Source organism: Ambystoma mexicanum, chromosome 12 (genome assembly GCF_040938575.1).
Source record: "Ambystoma mexicanum isolate Mex_15411 chromosome 12, UKY_AmexF1_1, whole genome shotgun sequence".
NCBI classification, from domain to species: domain Eukaryota; kingdom Metazoa; phylum Chordata; class Amphibia; order Caudata; family Ambystomatidae; genus Ambystoma; species Ambystoma mexicanum.
In genome coordinates, this window is record NC_090936.1 from 999,473,905 (window position 1) to 999,499,341 (window position 25,437).

General features: G+C 45.9%; 1 protein-coding gene across 8 annotated transcripts in view; it reads right to left on the reverse strand.

The window, feature by feature from the left end:
- Window positions 1–25,437, reverse strand: part of PPP6R2 (protein phosphatase 6 regulatory subunit 2) — a 2,012,581-nt gene that overhangs the window by 1,605,336 nt on the left and 381,808 nt on the right. For all 8 annotated transcript variants that reach the window (XR_011281892.1, XM_069629515.1, XM_069629514.1 and 5 more), the window contains 3 exons: window positions 12,510–12,696; window positions 10,110–10,247; window positions 9,572–9,637 (listed from right to left, as the gene is read on the reverse strand). Coding sequence is in view for 7 of the 8 variants with exons in the window: in XM_069629515.1 (XP_069485616.1) it covers window positions 9,572–9,637; window positions 10,110–10,247; window positions 12,510–12,696 (391 nt within the window). In the remaining variant the exon portion in view is untranslated. The remainder of the gene's footprint in view (window positions 1–9,571; window positions 9,638–10,109; window positions 10,248–12,509; window positions 12,697–25,437) is intronic.

Consider the following 25,437-nt stretch of genomic DNA (forward strand, 5'->3'; position numbering starts at 1 on the left):
AGGGCCCGTCCGCCTGTTCCGCCCGCCAGTTGGTGCCCTCTCTGCTGGGTTGGGGGGGGGGATGCAGGCACGCCCCGGCGCCGACCGCTCTGCCCCGGCGCGGTCTTTCCGGGTCCTCCTGCCCGCCTCAGTGTGATGGTCACTGGGCGCTCCGCCTACAGTCTTCGCGCCCGCAGGTGTCCTCTCCGCTTGGGGGGGGGGGGGCATGAAGGCGTCAAGCGCCACAGGGATGTCCGGCGAGCCCCCCCACTACCCGCCCCCACTAAGTCTCCTCCCCTTCCGTAGCTCCCGCCTTCCAGGTCGCGTCTCCGATGCGCGATCTCCGTTGCTGGCGGCCCTGCCCGAGAGCACCTTGATCTCAGGCAATACGGGACCCCCGAGGTTCAGGATTTCACCTGGGGGTGCCCCGGGTTCTCGTCTCCAATGTCGTCCACTTCACACTCCGGGGGGGGGGCACTTTAAGAGGGGGCTCAAGTCCCTTAACGCCCTAGCTAGGCGGGAGCACTACGCTCAGGCTGCCATTGCCTGTGCGCCCCCTGGCGGCCTCCACTCTACTCTTTTAATGATTCCATCAAGATAAAACTTTCTGAGTAATGTAAAAGGGAATGTGTGTTTTGTTCAACTGCCTGCATTTTGTAGGTTACAGCGTTATTAAAGAATCTTGATTCATGAACATGCTTTTCACTTTGCTAAAGAACACAGGTAGTATTGTGTAAAATGACAATTGTCTTAAACAAGGGCTGCATTTCTGCTTAATTGGCTTTAATAGAGGCAGCACAGTTGCAGTAGCAAGGGCACTTCATACTTTGTTTTGTTTTCATCACAGAAGCACACCAATTGTATAGCTAGGCATGTGGTCTGAACTTAACTCCCTTTCTGACCACCCACTTCAAGCAGGTATAATGGATACAGGTAGAAGCAGTGCTGTATATATTTTCAGTGGCACAGACTGTACCTGTACCTCTCAACAGGACTGCTATATATTCAGGCAAAGTAGCCTAATTTATCAACTGAGCTGCTGTACCGTACACATGTCATGGCACAATGCCAAATATTCACAGCCGGGCTGATTGCATCATGCCCACATTTCTTAGCAGGACTATTCAAAACTAAACCGAATGTTGCCACATGGTAGCCTAAAGCACTCCTTGGGGGACATAAAGTCCCAATGGTATGTTAGTGGTCTCTATTCTGGATGGTTCAAAAGGAGGACCCACAACTAGACCGGTATACTTAACTGTATACTTTTTGGTAAGGAATCAGAACATTCTATTAAAGCATGCAGTAAGACAGTACAAGGTCTTTGACCCTGTTCATACCTAGGAGTGAAGTGTTTAATTTTGATTCAATAATTCAACTTCCGTAAAAGCAAAGTAAAAAGGATTTTTTCTCATCAATATAGAAGTATCAATACAAATCATAATTGGATTGACAAAACACAAGTTACCAAACATAGAAGCGTAATGTTCATGACACTTGTTTGTTAACATGTGCATAATAACGTAGGTCTATACATATACAATACCCACAGCATATGTTAATAAGAATAATAATTTTCCTTTACATGCACCAGCTATCCATATGTCTAAATGACCGCTCTGCTATCACGGCCCAGCTGCTACACGTACTGGCATTTCAGCTGGGTGAGTCCTATTTTACTTTTACACCATAACGGTATCAATACTGAAATGAAATGTCAATTACATTCGCAAGATGACCTGACCACACTTGCATAGATCTTATCATTGTCACTGAAAAGGCATGGCCCTACACACACACACCATCACCGACAGGGTCGGAAGGTCAGTACCGTCTAATACAACCTATGATATACTTACCTAGCTGCATTAATTATATACTTACCCACATTGAGCTTTTATTTTACAATCCTCTAGGTATCTACAAGCAAAACACTATGCTTCATAGGAACTTACAGCTCACTTGCCCTGAAGATGGATCTTTAGAAATCCGAAACGCGTTGGCTACACCATGATCTGAAAAGGAGCTATTTTGGACGAACTTTGAGTTTGAGCATAACCATTGTACTTGTGTGAATGTTGTAAACACATGTCTCCATTACTCCTGACACGGATTATGTTTTGATATGTTATTATGCAAATGTGAACAAACAAGTGTCATGAACATTAAGCTGCTATGTTTGGTAACTTATTTTTCATGAATCCAATTATGATTTGTATTGATACTTCTATATTGATGAGATAAAAAAAGTTTTACTTTGCTTTTACGGGAGTTGAATTATTGAATCAAAATTAAACACTTCACTAATAGGTATGAACAAAGTCAAAGATATTGTGCTGTCTTACTGCATGCTTTAATAGAACTTTCTGATACCTTACCAAAAAGTATACAGTTAAGTATAACGGTCTAGTTGTGGGTCCTCCTTTTGGACAATCCAGAATAGAGACCACTAACATACCACTGGAACTTTGGGTCCCCCAAGGAGTGCATTATAGGGCTTCAGTGTGGCAACGTTCGGTTTCGTTTTGAACAGTCCTTTGCCTCAAGTGGCCTTGAGGCATTTCCCCCCCTTTGCACTTGAACTTATTTATATCAAACTTAATTTGATTGTTTTTGAAAACTTGAGACAATTTAAACCTTATAAAAACGTACCAGCTAGTGCCTCCCTACCATATTCACATTTATTAGCAAGACTGCTATGTGTTGGGACTGTACCTGAATTTCTTAACAGAGCTGCTGTTAAGAAAGCACGACAATGTGTTGGCATTTTCTGCAGCGAGCTAAAGTACAGAGCAAGAACAGTGTCTGAGCTCTTCCCACCAACCTCCGGCAGTGTGAGAAGATGACATTGCTGTCATAATTAATTCCCTACTCGGTCTTGCGCTTTTCAAAACGTCTGCTTTTCCCATGTCCAATTACTGAGTGCCACTGCCAAAAATCTAGACATATTTCAAATCCTCCTTATGAATCTCCCGACTAATGTATGATAGTTTGTTTATTTGGTATTGCACGCCAAACCCATTAGGTAGCCGGCGCAGTAGAGGTCAAGACAACTTAAGTTTAGTTACAGAATGTGTACAGAGAAGCATTTAATATACAAAACAGTTGGAACATAGGTGCTGCCGGGATAGTTACAGTGGCAGACGGAGGAATCACGGTAAAAGGCATGCAGCAGAGACGGGAGTATAAGGTACCGACAAGGTAATCTAACAGTCATTCGTTCGTAGCCATTTAATTACATTGAGTCTAAATTTAGGATATGGTTGTTTCTTTCTGAGGTCATGCGGTAATGCATTCCAAGTTTGTGCTGCAATAACTGGATAGCTAAATTCTCTAGCTGTAACACGTTTAAATCTAGGAGTTTCAAGGGTATGGGCACTGGCTGCTCTCGTTGGACGTGTGTACGATCTTCTATTTATCCTTTCAGCAAGGTAGGATGGGGCTAAGTTGTTTAAGCATTTGGAGGTAAGGGAGGTGTTTTTAGGAGTATCCTGTCAGATATTTTTAGCCAATGAACCTATCTTCTAGCATCTGAAATGTGTTCGCTCCTAGGGATATTCAGGGCTGCTCTTAGGGCATTATTTTGCATTCTTTGTATTTTGTCGATTATATTTTGTTGGCGCCCGAGTAGAGAGCGTTACAGTAGTCTAATCTCGACATTACGAGGGCATTGGCCAGGGTGATGCAACTCGAGGTAGAGAGGAATGGTCCACATGCTCGGATAAGCTTACAGGTATAAATTGTGGAGGATGCGAGTGAGTTGACTTGTTTCTTAAGCGAGAGTGGCGCTTCAAGATAGAAGCCTAGTGTTTTGACCACTGGCATCACCTTGATGAGATGGTTGACGATATTGAAGGCGGTATAGCTAGGGCTATGTTTTTTATGTTGGTTTCGGAGCCTAGGATTAGTATCTCCGTTTTATCGTCATTCAGGCAGAAGCCAGGAGATACCATCCATGCCTGAATGAGGAGGTAAACTCTGTTTACTAAGGCTGTGTCCTCCAAAAAGTTGCCCAAAGGGGAATGAGGATCTGGGTATCATCTGCATAATTTGTGTAGGTGATACCCAGTCTGTCCAATTATGTCGAACAAAGGCTTAGTAAAGATGTTGTACATAGTGGGTGAGACACAGGATCCTTGGGGTACTCCACAGGAGATTTGAGTTGGGTCAGCAGCCGTTAGTGGGGAGAAGACTCGCATTGTCCTGTTGACCAGGAAGGATTGGACCCAAGCTATGGCTTCCCCTGAAAAGTGCGCCGCCGACCTAAGATGACTGCATAAGACTGCGTGATCCACTAGGTCGAACGCTGCAGAGAGGTCCAGGAGAAGTAGCATAACTGTTTGTCCCTTGTCCTTCAACTCGTCAATTTGAGTCTTAAGGTCTAGCAGGGCAGTTTCCGTACCGTGGATTGGGCGGAGGCCAGACTGTCGTGATCCTAGTAGGTGATTAGCTTCTAGATATTCCTGAATTTGAATATAGGCTACTCTATCAATAATTTTAAGTAGAAAGGGGACAGTGGCAATCGGTCTATAGTTAGTGGGGATGGTAGGGTTTAGTGATTGTTTTTTAAGCAGGGGGAGGACTCAGGATTCTTTGAGGTTATTGGGTACTGTATTGGTTATAAAGGAAGCGTTTATGAGCTTGGAGATGAATGGGGCAAGGTCTCTAGCCGCATCCTTTATCATTTGTGCCGGGCAGCTGTCGCCCTTGCAGTTAGATGGTTTTAGAGAGAGAATGATTTTTTCCATATCAAGAATAGAGATTTCTTTAAAGGTAAATGGTGTAGTTGTGTTATGCCTTGTGTCAGGGGATGGTTGTTGCTCAGAGGGGGGCAGAGAAGCTTTTTTAATTGCTATTTTCTGTTGGAGAGTAGTGATTTTGTTTAGGAAGGCTTTTTGAATTGCAGTGCACCATGGCTTGTCCTTGGGGACAGTGTCTGCCGGTGGAGTTGGGGCTTCCATTTCGCAGAGGATAGAGAACAGTTCCTTAGTATTGGAACTAGCTTTTGCAATTCTATCATTGAATATATTTTATTTTGTATTGGTTATTTCTTTTTTGTAGTGTTTGGAGAGTTCTGTTAATTTAGCCTTATTGATAGTAGTCGGGGAGTGGCGCAGATAGTTTGCAGTTTTCTTTTCTGTAGTCATAACTCTTTAAGTTGAGGTGTGAACCATGCATTAAGATGGGATTTTTGTCTGGCTTTGTGCATTTTTAGAGGGGCGATGGAGTCCAAGGCTTGGGACATGGCAGTGTTGAAAATTTCCACTAAAGATTTAGGGTCAGCATTATTATTAACGTTGTTCAGAGAAGGGAGGAGGTGAGGGAGTAGTTTTTCTGCTGTGATGTCCTTTTTACTTCTTGTGGGAAGTGGGGGTGCCATTGATGGTTTTAGGACTAAGGAGGTCGAGTGTGGCTGAGAAAGTAATGAGGTGATGGTCGGACCTTAATTGTGGTACATTATCTGTAATAGTAATGTTACAGTTCAAGTCAGCCACCCAGTCCAGAGTTCTACCTTTGATGTGAGTAGGGGATAGGACTTTTTGTGAGAGTCCATGATCTTTGAGAAGTGCAGTTATGGCTTGGGTATGTTTATTTCCATCCTCATTGAAGTCGAGGTTGAAATCCCCCAGTAGCAGGGTTTGTGAGTGGTTTTTAGTGTTGCTAGTTATGATATCTGTAAGGTCCTCCTCAAAGGTTCCTAGTGGGCCAGGTGGTCTGTATGTCAAGTGAATCGTTAAAGTACGGTTGTTGGATAAGGGAAGTTTGGCCGCGAGCACTTCGCATGAGGGACATGTAGTTGGAGTGGCAAGTCTAATAGAGAGGTTAGTTTTGGCGATGATGGCTAAGCCGCCACCGCGAGGGTTAGGCCTATCCACTATGAGTATCTGGTAGCCCTCTGGTATTGCTATCATAAGGGCAGGACCTTCTGCATCATGGAGCCAAGTTTCAGTTACGGCTAGTAGGTCTAGATTCTCATTGTGTTATGTGTCTGCAATTTCAGAAGCATGTGCTACTAGGGATCTGGCGTTGATAAGTGATCCAGATAGAATTAGTGTGCCTTTATTTGTAGGGTAGGGGGGGGGGGGGAGGTTTGGTTTCTGGTTTATTGGGACTACCGAGGTTTTTTTTTACTATATTGGGCGGGATCCGGTTGTTAGGAGTGGTTAACACTGTACGGTTATTGGTATTTTTAGGATCATAGAGCCGGGATAGTCTGGATCTAAGTCTCATATTTCTATCCAGAGGCGGGCGCGTTAGGAGGGTGGCTAGAGACATAGTGACTAGGAGGCTAAGTGTAAATGCTAAAGGTTGGGTTCTCAGGTTGTCACGCATGTTCATGGCCATGCCGTGGGATCTCAGTGTTTTGGGTCAGGTAAGATTCACTTAGTAGGCTAGTAGTAGGTTAATGTTGATTGTACAACAATTGCACTAGTGGGTTGGAATAGGCAAGAAATAAGTTGCACAGGTGGGCTAGCATCAATTGCACAGGTCGGCCAATATCAATTGCACAGGTCGGCCAGTATCAATTGCACAGGTCGGCCAGTATCAATTGCACAGGTCGGCCAGTATCAATTGCACAGGTCGGCCAGTATCAATTGCACAGGTCGGCCAGTATCAATTGCACAGGTCGGCCAGTATCAATTGCACAGGTCGGCCAGTATCAATTGCACAGGTCAGCCAGTATCAATTGCACAGGTCGGCCAGTATCAATTGCACAGGTCGGCCAGTATCAATTGCACAGGTCGGCCAGTATCAATTGCACAGGTCGGCCAGTATCAATTGCACAGGTAGGCCAGTATCAATTGCACAGGTAGGCCAGTATCAATTGCACAGGTAGGCCAGTATCAATTGCACAGGTAGGCCAGAGAGAAGATTGCACAGGTAAGTAGTAATGCATATAATCAAGCCTGGGACAGTTGCATGTGGCAATTGTGTGAAACAGTTACATGTAAGCCCGTATTGGGTTAAGGGGGTGACTATCTTGACTATCTGGTCATACAGGTCAAAAGCGGCTCAGTGTTCGTGTCTGCCCATTAATAGTTTTAGATTTGCTGGTGGGAGGATAGTGGGCCCAGTTCACCGTCGTGCGAGCATGAAGGAGTACGTTTGTAGGCCGAGTAGGGATATAGCAGGATTGAGGAGGCAGGGTTGGATCATACCTTGTGTTGTCGCCGGCGATACGGATGGTGAGCATTCAAGCGCAGAACAGGCGCAAAACAGGGCCCTTTGCCGTAGCCCTTCGCCGGAAGCACTGCTGCCAGCGCCTGCCGGCGGAAATGTGTATTTAAATATACAAGCGTTGCTTGGCAACGTGGCTGGTGATCAATAGGCGGCCATTACACAAACGATTTCGTTCCGTGTGCTCAGGGATCATGCAAATATAAAGCAAGCACAGGGGTCGGGGGAACATCATCCGCTTTATGTGCTAACCTGCAGACGAGCGCGGGATCTGGGGCGCTGTGTCTGGATGGCTGCTGCCAGGATGATTGTAGACTGCTCCTGCAGTGTCGGATGTTATGGCGAGTGGGAGAAGGGCTCCTGCCCTCTCCTCATGTGGATGTACAATGGCAATACAGGCGCAAAACAGGGCCCTTTGCCGTTCAAACAGTTCAAACAGGCTTAGAGCTTTTTACATCCCATTTATGTCAGGCAAGCTTCACATAGAACTGCCAGTGCCCCAACCCCATGTGCCTTTCAGTGTCAACAGCCTGTTGGGAAAGGCAGCTCAGTGGGTCAATAACCCTGCTGCAGAGATTATTGTGTAACCTGTTAGTTCAAATCCTTTTAATACGCGAGTTAATGAGCCTGCATCAGAGACATGCATTTAAGATGCAGGTAACATTCAATTGTAACACAGTTGACAACTTTCAACTTATCAAAAGGGCTACTAAATGTTCAGTGATTCAGAACAAACATTTAATCTGGGATGCTCCACTTGTAATGTCTCATAATGCACAACTCATCAGGGCTGCTATACCTGTGATGGCTCAGAAGTAGAACACGCACATCCCACGAGTACCACTATACGTGTAATGGCTCAGAACAGACATCTAATCTGGGCTGCTTTACTTGTAATGGCTCAGAATACACAACTCGAGGCTGCTATACCTGTAATGGCTCAGAACAAGTATCTCATATGGGATCTTGTATTTGTAATGGCATACAGTGTTGGTAAAGCATCTGCATTCAAGCAAGTGCTGCATCTGGTCAGACAAACCTCAAACTCTATAATTCCCAGCCTAATAGACGGTTTGCACACATCTAAAAAGGAGCACCCAATGGTAAAACTGCACTAGATTTTTAAATAGAAAGGGCATTTTCAGCTTTTAAGATATTTATTGTGCTATGTTAAAAGATAAACAGAAAAACAGTGGAGGAAGAGCAACTCTGAACCTAAGCAATACATAAGTACAAAGGGGTGGTGGGGATGGGGGTGCGAAGGGACAGAGAACATACTAGACAATCCAAAACAGGAATTCGAGCAACAGGAAGAGAGCAATGAGCTACATGATAGCGCAACAAAGAAGGTGAGAAGGGAAACAGTTAATAGGACAAACAATAGGAGTGAGGGATAGAAGCAGAGCAAACAAGACATTTGGAGACATTAAAATAAAAAACAGAACAGCAGGTGGGGAAAGATGGAAAAAGAAGAGCAAGACTAGAGAAGGGCAGGCCAATAACATAAGAGACAGTGCAAGAAAGATGATCAAAAGGAGTAGCAAACACAACGGAGAAAATGAAAAAACAGATTTAGACAGAGTAATCACATGAGAGAGGAAGAGGAGTCCCATCAACCGATACAGCAAGATACAGGAGGGGAAAAAGCAAAAATAGAATGCAGAGATGGGAGAGGTAGCATGACAGAGAAACAGAATACAAAATGTGGCATTGCGACACTTCAGGGTGAGAGGCAGAGCGTCAGAAAGTGAGACCGTGGACACAAAGTAGCAAAGGGAAGGCGAGATGGAGCAAAAACAAGGAGTGACAACATGGAGTGACTGTCAAGCAGGTAGTGCCAGGCAGCAACAGTAGGCCTGAGAGGCAGAGAAGTGATGCTGGTAGAGTGAGGGACTTGATTTATCAATCACCTGATGTAGCTAGCGGCATCTGTAATTCCTTACAAAAAGACTAGATAACGAGGTGAAAGTAGAGCCTACCTCGAGGATTACCTTCAGTATGAGGTGCAGTTAGAATCTGAAGGTTTCCTCTACGGATGGAGACCAAAGACTGTGCACCTCATTGGTAAGGGCAAATGCCCAAAGTCAGGTGGATATGCAATGCAGAGTAATCGTTATTTTAGTTTAAACTGCCGTTGAATGAGGTCCCAGAAAAATCAAAGCATGTGAAACCATGAAAAATCCAATGGTCGAGAAATGATGGCAACTATATATACTTAGTCCAGTGTATATACACAGCTTCTGCATCCTGTGATTAGAAGTGAGAGCTGCAACTTCTGAAAAAGTGGATACCTTATGGAGCAGGTAAATGAGATTACATTCAATTATTACAGGATATGGCACATTTTTCTTCGAAGCACAACTAACATTAAAATGTTTTTTCCTGGGCTGGAATTGAACAATTTGACACTTACATCATCTTCCTGAGACGAATGAATAAGTTCAACCAGACGCTGTATAAGCTTCTCTTCATCCAGCCACTGAAAAGAAACGGGTGTGAAGTTACAACGTTGTCTCGATTGAATAACAAAGCACTTTGGAATAAAGGTCCAATGTTGAGGTTTTGAACCGACCCAATGTATAAATGACATTGCATATTAAGTACAAAGTTCAGTTATGAATGCACAACACTATGAATATTAACATACTCTAAAGCCTCTTCAGCTCTTCTGCAATAAAAGGCATCCGAAAGGGAAGGCAGAGGAGTGCAACAGCAGTGGGCATTATAATTATGTGTTTTGTGATACAACGGTGAGAGCAGCCATCAAACCAAGACTGGTCATGACAGGGCGTGGGGAGGTGCCTAGTGCTTCTATAGTGCACCAACATCTAAGACTGAAATAACAATCCTCTAAATCAGTGCCTAGATTAAACAGAACGAACTGTCCACAACCAGGCCTTTGGAAAGTACAGTAAACAGTCACGAGATGAAGAATGCAGGGCGCTGCTCACATTTAATACTTCCTGCCGAAGAGGTGCAGGCTCCACACAACTCACAAGACGCAGAAGCAGGTCCATCATGGCTGAAGTGCCAATGTGATTCAGCACCAGGCTGAGGAAGTTTTCCTTTTTCCTCAGAAACACAATCACCTAAAAGAAGAATATGTGGTTACTGCAAAGTACCAACAATGGTGAAGTAATTGCTTCCTTTAACCTTTTATATTGGTTTGATCCCTTGTACTGGCCAAAAGAAGTGTCTGCAACAGCCAAGTGTTTAAGAAGGTCCTGCATTATCGAACCATACCTTACATATATTCTGCACACACTTAACAAATATGCATTTTTCACTTTGTGTACTTTCTCACAACAGTGTGCATGCTTCCCGCACACTGCCATAGGCCCAGGTATATTTTCGTACTGGCTTACTGGACTGTGCACAACTCTTGCCCAATGCACATCCCTCATACCATCCTACTGAACACTTACTACATTCTTTCATAAGATCATAGTTTTCCAATATTATCAGAAACCTGTGCTTACAATTTCATTGATCTGTCAGGGATTTTGAGGGCATAGTGTTTTTCAATTTTACAGAGCACTGAACATACTTTTGCAAGACAAAACTGAAGAAACACTTTTGTACAGGCGCATTATAACTGACATTTATCATATCAAGTAGTTTGAGCGCAAAGAGGCAAATTTGAGGGAAAAACACACCAAATTCAACACTGAACTTAATATATCAGTGCTTGCCGTAAAGAATAGGATTGTGCACTCAGCATAACAGATCTAGGTAGACCACAGCAATTTATGGACCCCTTTGTGGTGCAAACGTCTTGCATAGGATCGGGCTTTTTTTGTATACATTGAAAATGGATCATATATGCTTGGTGCACCTCACATAGTGCCATTCATTCAGGTTTATGATACTGCACAGCCCACCCTTCCATTTATCTAAACCTCAAAGACGACTTCTCCTGGCAGAATTTTCTTTGCACTCACAGACGGTAGCCCTTTATTATTCACAGGGACAGAGAGGAACCCTGCTAGAGTGTGACTCATCCGCATATCCATACAAGACTAGACGACTACACGGATGGGTAACCAAATCTCAAGTACTAAACCTTAAGAAAATAAACATCAGGTTAAGCAAAACGGAAGAGTGGTAGCTGTATCATTTTAAATAAATTAAACACTCGTATTACCCAGGACAAACTTCAAGACCATTGTTTTTCAACATTCTATACAACAAAAGAAGGGGAACAACATGCAAATCGGGCTTGGTCAAACGCGAAATGGGGCACTTCAGTCCATGTCAAGGTCACATTGCTTCCGCATATGGCCAAAAGCAAACCCAGACATACCTGTCCCGTTGTGCATCCTGCTCCTGATGAACCCAATAGTAAAACGAGAATACTTTCACCCGACCTCCTTTGCTTGCTCCTTAGCCAGAGGACTGACGTTGCTCATGGCCATGTAAGAAGGCCACCCAGTCCTGTTTTTACTTGGTATTCTAGGAATTGTAGTTTCCCTAAATGTTAAATGGGAAATAAAGTTCCAGATGCGAAAAACAGGTCTGGATATCCTTCTCATGCATGGTCACAGGAAACATGAGCGCTGTATCTTAGAGTTATGAATTGAAATCTTGGGTTTGACAAAGCACTCTAAAGCAGTTTTCCTGAGAAAAACTTTACGTGTCTACATACACATACAAAGCTCGAAAGGTTGCAGCAGGCGAGAACCTGGTGGTCTTTTACTGGGGTACTTGCTTCAGGGTTGGTCCCACAACAAATCATGATCCAACCACTAAAACAAAGGCTTTTTCCCAAATACTTGGCAGCTTTATCCAAAACACCACCTCCACCATGTTCGATACGAAGGGTTCACAACCAAAGTTTTCTAGGAGTCAAACTGCTAAGCACCGATTTCAGAAAGCAACAGAAAACCATCTCATTGAACAGAGTGCTCAGTACCAGGGAAATAGAAGACGACGTGGAGCTTTGGACCAGAAGACGACCATTGTCTGCATTGGTGCTGAACTAGTCACATTCACTTACCCATAGAGAAGAAAGCCCAAAACTGCTCATAACAATGCCATTACTGGTGCTGAAGACCAAGTATGCGTTGCCACAATGCCATCATGTTAACTTGTGAAACTCGAGGCACTTATGAGGAGGGCAATGGTACCAGTAACAACTCCAAGATCTACAAGAATCTGTCCGGTGAGAGAACTATAGAATCGCATGTGAAAAGTCTTAAACTAGATATGATTCTTTGATCTACATTAATGGGCTGAACCTTAGGGTGAAGTTGGATATTACAATTAATACTTTGGAAGAGAGGCTACTTCAGGTAGATTGAATGCCTCCATTTCAAATTCCAAGCTAGAAATTAAGAGATGGCTGCCCATACCTGCTCAGTTTTCCTGGCAATGAGGTTGCCGATAGTCTTGCTGAAGAAACTGGCCAGCAGGGGGTTAAGGGGAGGCTCATGATCCAGGAAATCATAAAGGATGTTCAGCAAGTTCTCGTCACCGCCTAACTTCTCATTTATCTGTGGGACGTCCGATGTCAGAAGCTCACAAGCCGTGTTGGAATACCTACAGCGAGGAAGAAAACAGGGTTAATTTATAGTTAAGTTCCAGCACCACATACAAATGGATCTCAACCGGGTGGGAAAATCAGGTATCAAAGGTTTCAACACTTTAGTTTATCATATTTATGTGACAGGTCACATGGGACACCCAAAATGCATGTCAGGCCAATGAGAGCCCCTCAGGTTTCTATGCATTCTGTCATTCCTATCTGTATGTCTGAATTATTAGTCAACAAGAACTACTTATCTGTATTGGTTGTTCTCGATCATTGGTATCTTCCTCATAAGTGTGAACCCAGAACAATTTAACACTGGTGCTCTTTGCAGTCACTGACACGGACACATGCTGCATGGGCAGTTGCGAGCATTCATGCTGTTGGACATGCAGCATTTCCTGTCCAATTTCTTGTTGCCACCCTGGGTAACTGCACCCTGTGTGCATCTGTTCCTAACTTGCAGTCGCCTCTGGCTTTCCACAGTCAAACCACCAGGCTTCCCTGCTCTGCTGCTTATTTGATCAGCTGACTCTTTGAAGGAACTCCTCAACTGAGGCTCTGTGCGGTCTGAAAATATTTTATATGGTTGGCATAGTAATGGGCCCATAAAAAGAATGTCAGAAAATATAGGGGCTATGGGTCACAAGCAGCAAGCTGTTAAACCTTCAGCACACAACCCCCTGCTGAGATTCCAGAAGTCATTAACCAAACTCTGAATCAAACATATTTCCAGCTTTGCTTTTGCCCGATTGGACACACTGAATTGTTTAACTGAACTACTGAATCCAAACTCTGCAAGTGACAGATACCTTGGTGTGGCAGTGCAGTGGAGGACCTGCTACAGACCATTCTGTTGTTTAAGGGTGGCTTACAGGTTTTTAGGGTTAGAAATTCTGCTATATATCCATGATCGTTTAATTGTTTTGCCTCTTACACAAGAAATTATAGCAACGGTACTGTGAAGGAGACTTTCATCCCAAGGGTACTTACTGGTTAACATTATTTTAAGGAGTTAAATTATTATTTCTTAGCCAAGTTGTACAGACAATATATTTTTTTGAAATTCTTTAAAGTCTGTTTAGGGACCTCTAACATTTAGCTCCTCCCCTTTCTCTTTTCTGGATCATGAACCTATTGTTTGGGGTCAGAAGGACTTCTACTAAAGCCCCCTTGACACTGCAACCCTTCTTGACTCACTTTTAGTATAAAGGCCCTCGGTGGCCCACCCGGCTTCACGAACAGGGGTGTTTTAAGCACCACATTTGTCCCCTTGTTTCAGGGAGAAGGCTGATGGCAACTAATTTCGTTTTGGCTTCACAAGGGGAGCAATCCAATGTACTGCTTTAGTAGTTCAATGTTCCTTTTTGGTGACCATTTGGGTACCAATATTTATTTAAGTCATACTCATAGACCTTTTGTTTTAGGGAATCTTTGTTCAGGGAAAACCAGGAGGCAGGTCTAAAAGTCATTGTGCACATGGGGTCTGTGTGTGTGCCTGGCCACCAGCGCACCCTCTAACGATTTAAACTGGTGTTGACCAGTTCCTACCCATGGGCAGACCACATCATCCTGTGGATGTGGCAGATTTAGCGGTCAACCAGATTGCTAGCTACGTAACATGGTTTCTATCCTTTAAGTGTGATTTGTGGGCTGGCTTAGGCTGGCCCATGTGTGTATGGGTATGAGTAGGAGATTCCACATGCCCACATTCAGTAACCAAATTTTCTTGGAAGGAAATTACTGCAGTTTTCCTGCCATTGCTGCATTGTAAGGACCAGATATTGACATACTGGGTGGACCCTGTATTTTCGGCTGATCTCCGGTTGTGATTTTTTAGTTGCTAAATGTTCTTCCTGGGCCCCCGGTCCCCCTCAGAACTCATGCTGGCCCCCTTGGTTGGCTGGGGGAGGGATTCCGTGCTGGTCCCATTTATCACCATATTCCCACGTATCACCATTGTCATCCTGCCTTGGTGCAAGTCTCTGCTGCTGCTTGGAATAGTGTGGAGGATCCCCAACATGCCACCTCCGGATTCGTTCTAAATCCCTCTCTCCGTAGTGGGACCAATTTCCAGTGCTTGCACGAACCACCTTTGTTCCTTCAAGCACCAGCACTGCTTTGCCAGTTTCTCCTGCCTTCTCAGAGTCCTCCTCACCACTGCTTTGGCTTCTGGCTTGATTGGCACACTCTTAGGAAGAGAACTTTGTTAATTTCCATTGTCTTTTCGGTCATTGGTCTGGGGTCCAAATCCCGGACTCTTTGGATACTGTAATGCACATTTCTCAAACCACATTTTCAGTAACCAACACCAGGAGTACTTACCTCTAGACCCTGGCGTGGTTGGTCATTTACCATACTTTCCCTGAGGCGTCCATGGTCTGGTTGAGGAATTGTGCAGGCGGGTCTCAAATGCATTTCACCATTGACTTCCATTGGGCCTCATCCTGATGTGCTGCATCTTTAGGCACCGCAGGTTCTGAACCTGCCTTGTGAGCTCTTCTTTTGGGTCTCCACGGTGGTATATTGTTGCTGAATCCACACCTGCGTGTTAGAACGTGAACTTCCCTCCATTTTGCCATACAGCCACAGTTGCCCATTGACTCTTTTCTGTCCACTTCAATGGGTAACATTTTACTCGCCTGAAATTCTTCCAAAGTGACTTTGGAGGTCCTAACTGCCTCCTGACATTTATTTTGCATCCATTTTGAGCCCAGGGAGTTTTAGGCCAATCACTACAATTCTAGCCTGTGCTGCAGACTATGTGCATTTTTAAAGCCATGTCTTCCACTTTTGTGAAGTGAATTCCCTGAAGTGCAATGACCTCGTTCTATTAAGACTAAATCTCATCATTTGGTGGCCACTGGCTGCGTTTTAGGACCCATGCCCTACATTGACTGCAAGGTGCACATTTGTATTATCCAAGTACTATGTCCTAGATTTCTAGAAATATTGCAACTTTGTTGGCGTTGGCATCAGGATCCTGTTTGACTATTGTGTTTTAATAGCTGGATCCCTTCCCACCTCTTCTCTTCATATTTAAAGTGCCTACCATTAGACAGTGGACCTACGATAGAGTACAGGTGTGTGTCTTTTACACCAATTTACTGTTTTTGTAATTACACTAGATATGTTTACTGTGTGTTAGCGCTTCTTACAGTACTCATTAAATGAACAGATATATTGGTAATTTAATAAAGGTGTATATTTTTCAATACATCAGTGTGGTGTATTTTCGATGGATAATGTGTGTGGACTAATTGTAATCCTCCCTTGAGTTAATTTTGACTGCTTTGCCTTGTGATGACTACCACACTTGCTACGTGGCTAAAGAGAGGTTGGGATTTACTTTTGGTTTGGGTGTGCTTGGCCCCACCTTAACCTTAGTAGCTGTACAGCCCTCAGAGGGCTGTACAAACACTGCCTTAACACAAGTAAAAAATATATTGGAAAATGTTTTTCGAACGCATACATTTTTAGAACCAGTTAGTCATGCAAATTAAAGGGCATTTTTACCTCAACATTACTCTTCAGATCAGGCAATAATATGAGAGCTCCTTCCTTTTCACTGCCTTGTTGGTCCAATCCAAACACTATGGAGCAGTGTGGGTAGGCTGCTATGTATTGGGAGCATGCACATGTTCTAAGAAACTAACCTTTCCAACATAGTATGGCAAGTTTTACTAGCAATAGCACTAGTGCAGCCGCAACCTTGGTTGACCGTTTAAGGGCATACCAGGTCCCAGGCAATCAGACAAACAGAGGGATTGCTTGGAGTCTGATCTACTGCAAGCTGAAATTGAACACCATATCATGCAGCTGCAAATGGGGAAGACTACGGGTCGAAATTGATTTCCAGAAAAGTTGTGGAAAGGACTGGGGAACACTTTGGACATGGTCAAAACATGGCAACGAAAAGGGGAATACTACCACGTATGTGCACTCCATCACAACTGTGTTGATGCATATATTAAAAAAAATAATAATTTTCAAAAAATATTAGCCACCGGACAAGTGGGACTTCTATCAACCTATTTCTGAATTAACCTGGGTCCTAGCTAAATCTTCAGCTAACTATCTTCTGAGGGTAATAACTGTTGATTTACATGGACCAATGAAGATTTCATGCCGGGTAGATCAAGGACGAATCAAGAAAATTCCCCAATCCATCCTCAGTCCAGCTTTCTTTTGACTCGCACAATATTTTCACCTTGTTGGATTGTTGGAGGCAGATAGTGGGAGAGATGAAGGGTACTGGACAATAAACCTTCTGGCACCTAGGGAGAATACAATAAGTGCTAGGCTTCCACAGGTAGAACATACAACTGTGCATGGAGGGGATTCTCTGTCCCCACGAGATTCTTTGTAGGAGGGGTTGAAGGGATTCCAGTTGCCAGAAGTGCCCAACACAACAGGGATCTGTGATGAATCCAGGGAACTAGGCTCTTCTCTTCTCCCCAAGGGAGAGCCACCCCCCTCTGGGACTAGGGAGGTCAGACTGACTACTACGCTTACCCCTAGGGGAGATGGCAAGCGGGATCGCACTGGGGGTGACTGCAAATACCCAAGCAGGGTTTTTTTGCTTGAAATGTTTATTTATCTAATATACTCAGAGCAATAATGCTTTGTATATAAAACAGAATGTAAAACAGTGATACAGGGTAAATAAAATATGTACAATACATTAAAACTAGGGATGACCCATAACAAATGTTATACATATAAACACATGACATTGGGCATATCCCCTTATCAAGACTCACTGAAATTGTCACAATATCACCATAAAAGCTATTCACATCAGTTCATAAAATTGCAAATATCGGTTTGCAGTTCCAGTAAAATGTAACCATAAAATAAATAAAATGTATGAATAGGTTTGAGTTTGAAGTGAAACATAACAATGAAACCTGCTTCCCTGTCCACTCCCCTCCACCGCACCCCACCATATCTCCTTGCCCACCCTCATGTCTCGCATTACGTATAATTTTATCTTCCCACTAGACCCTGTTTTCCCATTCCCTCCCAACTCAGAAATTTCAGTTGTTCATGAGCTTAGCATCTTGTGAGTCAATTCTGTTACTCTGTTCTGGTAAGTGCTGAGGTGCACCAATGGGCCTTTTTATATCCTGTCTCAATGTTCTCCTCGCACCTTCATGGGGGAAATTTATCTGGAGGTCATTGAGGAGGATGACCCACTGCAGTTCCAGGGCATCAGAGTCCTCCTTTTTTCTCTGTTCTAGCACTGTAACCTTTTCTGCCTCTGCCCACTTGATTATATCTTGGGCCCATTGTTGTAACCAAGGACCTTTAGAGCTTTTCCATGTTATGGCCATACAGTGTTTCTCTATAACCAGCAAAAAAATTGCTTTAAAAAAAAAAAAAACTTTCTTTCCTTTTCCTCCCTCAGAGAAGGCCCAACAAACACGAGGTGTACATTCTAGCTGCCTCCCCAATAAATCATTGACCTTCTCAATCACGGCCTGCCAGTAAGACCCAAGCAGGGTTTTTAACTCATCCTCCCTCACAGAATTCCATTTGTTGGTTATATGGGAATAAAGCAGGGCAATGATGTACAAGGCCCTTTAAAAACGGCTGGTCTGCTTTTTGACTCTATTGTTGCCATCCTTGCATGAAAGGGCAGAACCAATTGCTTGTTGCTGGGAGAAAGGATTCTGTGAAACCAACACAAAGTGGGTGGGGGAGGGAGAAACGCAGAATACTACAAAGGTGGGAACATCCCCCTTCGAGGCAGAGTCAGTAAGCAGCACCAGAAAGATGGCATGGAGAGCGGGTGAGCAAAAGGCCAGCGTAACGCTACAACCTTCACCAAGGCCAGGAGTCTTAGGAATTTGGGCCCGCCGAATAGAGAACAGACGCAACTAGCCCAGAAGCAATTGACTGCCACCTACCGGAACAGATGCAGAAGTCCTGTCGTGCACCAACGGGAGGAAGGATTGACAAGCGTACCGAGACAGACCCGAGGGAAACCACAGTTGCAGTTCCACAGAGATCAAGAATACCGCCTCCCCCGACAAATGCTGACAGAGAGCCCATGATACAGGTTGGGCACAGAGCGGCAAGGCCTGATAGTCCAGGAAAGAGCGAGATATAAGATAGCCTAAAAAGGGATAAGAAAACTGATAGCCAAAGACAAGGCAAGGTACAAGCAAACCTAAGAAGGTGTGATAGGTAGACATCCCAAGAAGGGCGGGGGGATATCCAATACCATAAAATCCTTGTGCCAAAACGTAAACTCTTGTCCGCCTCCTGAGTCTCACTTACCACAGTTCCTTCAAACATATATGTTCTCACCCATGGATCAAAAGGTATTTGGTCAAAGTATTTGAGAAGATTTCAAAGGTAGTAGGATGGCACCTAAAATCAATCAAGTTTATTGTTGATTATTTTCAAATCCATATTTGATATCTAGATCTGAAGCTTGCCTTGTTGGGGATATCAAGATAAAGTAACCGCACAATGCATGACAAATTATTTACTGCAATAACCATGACAGTAGGGTGACGTGGCCAGCAGCAATGCTGTGAGGTTGCATACTCTGTAAACCCCTGCCTGATCCGTTACATAAATTGGCCCTACTGCCATTAACCTCAACGAGAAAGCACCGGGAAGCTGTGCGGAGCAGGCCCTGACGGTTGTATACGAATTGATCGTTTTACAACTGCTCGAATGACAATTGACCTTTTCACAATTGACCGAATTGTGAAGGTCAATTGTACCATATATGTGGGGGAAACCCCCCACAACCCCCCACCCAACGCCAAACCCCCCAAAACATATAATTAATATTATATATATATATATATATATATATATATATATATATATATATATATATATATATATATATATATATATATATATATACACATACACAGTCAATTGTGAAAAGGTCAATTGTGACCCTTTAAATTCGGTCAATTGTTCATTCGAACAATTGTAAACGACCAATTTGGGTAATACCGCCCTGACACCCAGAGAAACTTGTACGAGAGATCAAATGGGGAGTGTGCCAGAGAGCAGCACAAGACACGGCAGAGGAGATAGCAAAAAAGGAAAAAGGCGCCTGCAGCCTAAGCAGGCGGCCGAAACACTCGGAACTGAGGCAGGCAGTGAGCGTCTGGGGGGCACACGCTGCACACACTGCATGGAGGCCTGGAAGCTTGGGGGGCCCCGGTATCTAGGAGACGCAACAACCAAGCCTAGCAGTGCTCCAAAGCACGCTGGGTCAGGGAGTGGCAGGAGCACCAGCGTAACTGATACAGGAGGCTGCTCCCTGAGAGTGCAAGACTGACTGGACAGGACCGGAAAAGAAGCAGACCACCAGGTGTGTAGGGAACCCTCAGCGCAAGACAGGGGATCCAGTGGCTGATCCCGGAAACAGAGGTGGCATCGGGACAGTGATCGCAGGCCGAGTGCAGGCACAGGGGAGTAAGTTGGAACCTGCAGCATGTCGCAATGAGGGGGAGAAAAGGCTGCAGAGAAACTGCTCCTAGTTGTGCAGAATTGCTGGAGGATATTTGAATCAAGCAGGTGAGAGGGGCCAAGTCCACCCCATGCACATGTCACATAAGCCCGCTGAGCACCCCTACGAAGTAAGATACTGTTGAGTGCACTGCCTGAGCCGTCGGTATAATAAAACATGCTCTGGGTTCAGTTGCAGAGCCATTGGCCCTTTCAAAGCCCAATACTCTAATGTGGCATTGTTTAATTCACATAACAGTCTAACACTCGGACTCAACACGCAGGAAGACTGGCTGCCTGCAGATGCATTATCCTGTGAAATACCTCACCCTCTACATAAACTCAGGGTGAAGGCATCAGGTATTCGTGCCCCAAAAAAAGCAGAATACACGGGCCGAACCTCTGGTATGGACAAAAACGGCAGAGCTCCAAGCGAGAGAGGTACAGCAACAGGGCCGCCACTCGCTGCAGCGTGCCAGACAAGGAAGGTGGCGACACCGAATTCGGAGGGTGACACAGCACCAGAGACTGCAGTGTGACGGAGTGAGGTGGCATGGAAGGCACTGGCAGCAAGAAACCACTGAGGGGGGTCAAGCCTAACCGGGCACACCTGCAAGTGCAAAAGAAGAGGACCCACGGCGGTGATGCAGGGGAGCACAGAGGTAGCACAAAGGGGACACCTGGCTATAGGCACGCCATCGGACGCCTGAGAAACAAAAGGTGGCCCCAAGGGCAGCCGGCATGATCAAGACAATGATGGACACAGCGGCCTGCTGGTAGGGACTGAGCATTGCGAGCGTCTGCCCATAACAAACGGGCTTGTATCTGAGATATTGGACAGCACTGGGGAACGCTCCCCTGGCAGGGGGGAGGAGGGGTATGGACCACTCATAGCAGGCCAGGACCAGGCAGACAAACAAGCCACACCTCAGGGACGGGACTGGGTGCGAGGCCACCAGCAGGTACAGCACCAAGAGAAGAGCGTTCTGAGCATATGCCAGAAGCAAAAGCAGAGGAGAATTAGATTCTCAAAGCCATTGCAACAATACAGACGACCCTGGAGAGGGGTATAGATGAGGTCAGGATAGATGTGGGGCTGCTGTGACAGGATGTCCTGGCAGGGTGCAGTCGGTGGAGGTAGCGGCTATCGCAAACAAGCAAAATATTGCTCAGACCCTGTCTGAGGTGCAGGGCAGAAAACTAAAGGTGGTGGCGCTGGAAAACAGAGCCGAGGAAGCTGAAGGAAGAGCAAGGAGGAACAATACAAGGATACTAGGCCTGCCTGAGAGGACGGAGTGCAGGGACCCCCACAACATATGTGGACAATATGCTGCTGCAGGAGATCAGGGTGGGCATCCTGTTGCAGGGCTTCACAGTGAAGCAGGACCACAGGTCAGAAAACCACCACCAGTAGCACCTCCGAGACCGCAGATTGTGAAACTCTTAAACTACAGAGACAGGGAAACAATCATAGAACTCTCCAGACAAGGAGGGATCATTGAAAGGGGGTCTGCTAAGATTGCAGTGTATCGCGATTACACACTGAAGGTGCAGAGGGCAGTATTTGGACCTTCTGCATAATTACACCTCCCATTTTTTCAACAGCATGGACGGGGGCAGGCATGGATGGACACGATAGGACTGGCCCCCCCTCCGAAGGTCGGAAGCGACCCCGCGAGGAGCCGCAGTGAAGCGGGCTCATCAGGCCCATAGACACAGGCAGTAGGACATCATGAACTTAATAAATGGCGGGAGGAGGAGACGGCGTACCTCGACGGAGCCACATTGACTCTGGGACCGCTGGGTGAGTACTTTACTGCAGGCGCTACACGCTCCCGTCTTTGTCATTAACACTTTCTTTTTAGGGGTGCCAAGCAGTGGCATCCTGCTGCTGCACACAAGACCAGCATGAGGGTGGGGGGGAGAAGGGGGATTACTGATTACGTGTGAGAAGCAGCTGCGCCTGAACAGCCCAGGTAGTTGGGCAATTGTTGGGAATGTAAGGGGTTTGGGAGTTGTTTTTTGTTGGGTTGAATAGCATGCTTACTGGTCCCAAGACTGTACTTCTGGCATTGAGGCATGGCGTACACATATGGGAGAACACCACAGGGTTGGGGCTGGTTGGGGGGGAGGGGGTGTGAGATGGAGAAGATCTCAGAGCCGGCGGGGTTTGACTGCAGGTCCAGATGAGGTGGGAATGCAGGGGAAGGAGCCGACTGTGAAAGAGCGAGTGGGATGCCTGGGAGGGAGGGGGACAACACGGTTGAAATTAGCAGCATCAAGGTTATCTCTTGGAATGTCAGAGGATTTATTAGTTATGTCAAGCGAAATAGGGTACATACATATTTGACCAGCAAGGGAGTACAAGTAGCCCTCCTGCAGGAGACTTGCTTCATTCCGGCCAGACAAGCTACAATTGCTAGGAAGGGGAAGGACTAGTGTACGGATTGATGTACTTTGCGTACACTCGGGGCTCCCAAGTGTGGGTGGCCCCCTCGGTGCCTTTGAGCCCACTAGAATGCAAGTGCAACAAAGGCAGGCTGACTGTTGTGTATGGGTTCCCGGTACCAAGTGCTTTGCATAATCAACACTTATGCTCCGAACCATGATGCCACTGGCTACTTTAGATCCTTAGGCTCCCGATAAGCACCATACAGGGGAGCTCTGTGGCTTTGGGGAGGGGACTAACTGCAGCCTGGCCCTGGATAGATCGGACGGCAGGCACAAGTAACCATCGGCCAAGGCGCTGGGAACTTTGAGGGAGCTGGGACTGTGTGACATATGGAGGTAGCTACACAGGGATAGAAGGGGCTACTCCCATTATCAAAAGCCGCATGGGGAGCACACATGCATAGATTACATGTTCACGGGTGCTGAAACTCTGGGTGAATTCATCGCTGCTGACAATAGGGCAAGAGTCCTCTCGGATCATGCACCACTTGCAGTGACCTGGCAGAGGGTAGCATGTACACCTCCAATCCCGACGTGGAAACTAAGAGCCGAGCTCCTGCTCAATGAATAGTTTAGAGCACATAAGGGGGAAACGATTGAGGAATTTTTCAGTGTCAATATGGGGAGTATAGACAGTGCTAGGAGCCCTCTGGGAATCCTTTAAGGTGGTAATGAGGGGGGAGGCCATCAGGAATATAGGTGGAATACAGAAGACCCTCCTGCCTGATATTTCTAACAGGGAGGTACAGATGGAGGCACTGGCGGACAGGGAGGGACGACCTGAAGGGTACGAGAAGGAAATAATTGGGCTCAGGCAGACATGTATTGAAGCTTGGGAGCAACTGGGCAAGCATGATTACAATAAATACGTAGAGACACTGCACAAAAGCAGGGATAAACCTGGTAGACTGTTGGCCTGGGTGAGTCGCATAGAGGAGAGGAGGGGTATGATAAGTTCCATTAAGGACGAGTGCAGGGAGGAATGCAGAGCCCAGAGCAAGATCTTTTCAGTCTTCTGCCGGTTCTACCAGCGCCTCTATGACGCTGGCATGGAGAGCTGCGCAAGGGACCTAGTACAGGTTTGGATGGAGATTGACCTTCCCCATCTGGAGTGGGAGCAGGCAGAAATGCTTGATACCCCCCGATTTAGAGTAGAGGAGCTACAGGAGACTGTACTATCACTACCCTCTTATAAAACGCCAGACTAGGATGGGTACCCGGCAGAATTATACAGAGTTCACGGGAGACCTTGCGCCGCACTTCCTGCTAAAGCTGGAAGAGGCATTCTAGGTAGGCTTGCTGCCGGCGAGCCTCAAAGAGTCATAGTGCTGATACTAGGACCAGGCAAGCCATCGCTCCAGTGCAGCTCGTATATACCAGTTTCAATGATCAATCAAGACTGTAAAATCCTTGCAGCAATGTTGGCGAATACTGTGGCATGTAATTGGGACTCTTATACACCCTGACCAAACGGGCTCTGTCCCCAGCAGGAATACGTATTGGAATTTGCACAAGCTGCACCACATAATAGACAAGACCAAGGTGGAGAGGTGGAATATGCGGTGGCCTCGCTGGATGCGATAAAGGCGTTAGACTCTGAGGTGGGATTGTCTACATGCAGCGCTACAGCAAATTGGAGTAGGGTTGCGCTTTGCGTGCATTTGCTGTACAAGAAGCCATTGGTCAGAGTGAGAAAGTGGAGGCATGTCTCAAGAGGCGTGGGACCTGGGTAAATGAACCCAACAGGGATGCCCACTCTCCCCCATGATGCTCATCCTGGCATTGGAGCCACTTGCTGCTTTCCTCAGGACGGACTTCAAAGAGGCGGGCATACAGATAGGGGATGAGACGCATGTGGTCTCGTTGTATGCAGACGACATGCTGCTCTATGTCCAAAATCCAGAAGACAACTTGCCTTACATACTAGGAGTACTGGACGGCTTCGCTGGCCTATCTGGTATAACCATAAGCAAAGAAAAGTCAAGGTTGTTCCAGCTCGCTGGCCTAGCAGCACTGGAACAGCAGCATCTACCGTATCAGGGTATGCAGTGGGCTGTGGACACCTTCCGGTACCTGGGGGTAGATAGCTACCATGACCCTGCGAAGGAGCATGAGGTGAACACACTAAAGGTGCTCCGCGGGGTTGAGAAATCTATAGAGTTTTGGCAAAAGTTCCAGTTAGCGGTGATGGGTCGTACAGCGCTAGTCAAAATGGTGGTGCTGCCGTGCCAGTTTTATCATTTCATGAAACTACCCTACAAAATCCTGAGGTTGTTCTTTCGTAAACTCGATTTGGTCAGAGGATTTATCTGGAGAGGGGGGGTGGTTGCTGCATCTCGCTGGGATACACTTCAAAGCATATTACCTTGCTGGTCAGCTGCAGCCCATAAGGATCTGGCTAGCGGATGAAGCCTCCTTAGACACTGGCCTGTTGCAGGACAACGTCATGCCTTTTTATCTGTAAGAGGTGCTCTGGGGGTAGATAACAGCACGGCGGAGACGTCCGCTCTGGTGGCATGGGAATGGAAATTGTGGAAAAGACTTTGGCAGATGATGGGCAGACGAGACCCGTACTAACGTACCCCTGGTGGCAATCAGCAGGGGGGCAGAGGGGTGGGGGGGGAGAGAAATTGGGAGGTGGTCCGCAGCATTAAACACTACTGGGAATCAAATGGGACAATTACCCTCCGGGACCTGTATCGGGACAGGGTGCTGTTGGGCTTCCCTGAACTGACTGAGCCATGACATACCACAGGAACATGACTTGGCCAGATGGCCGGACATGAAGACGAGAACTACGGGGGACGTCACGCTGG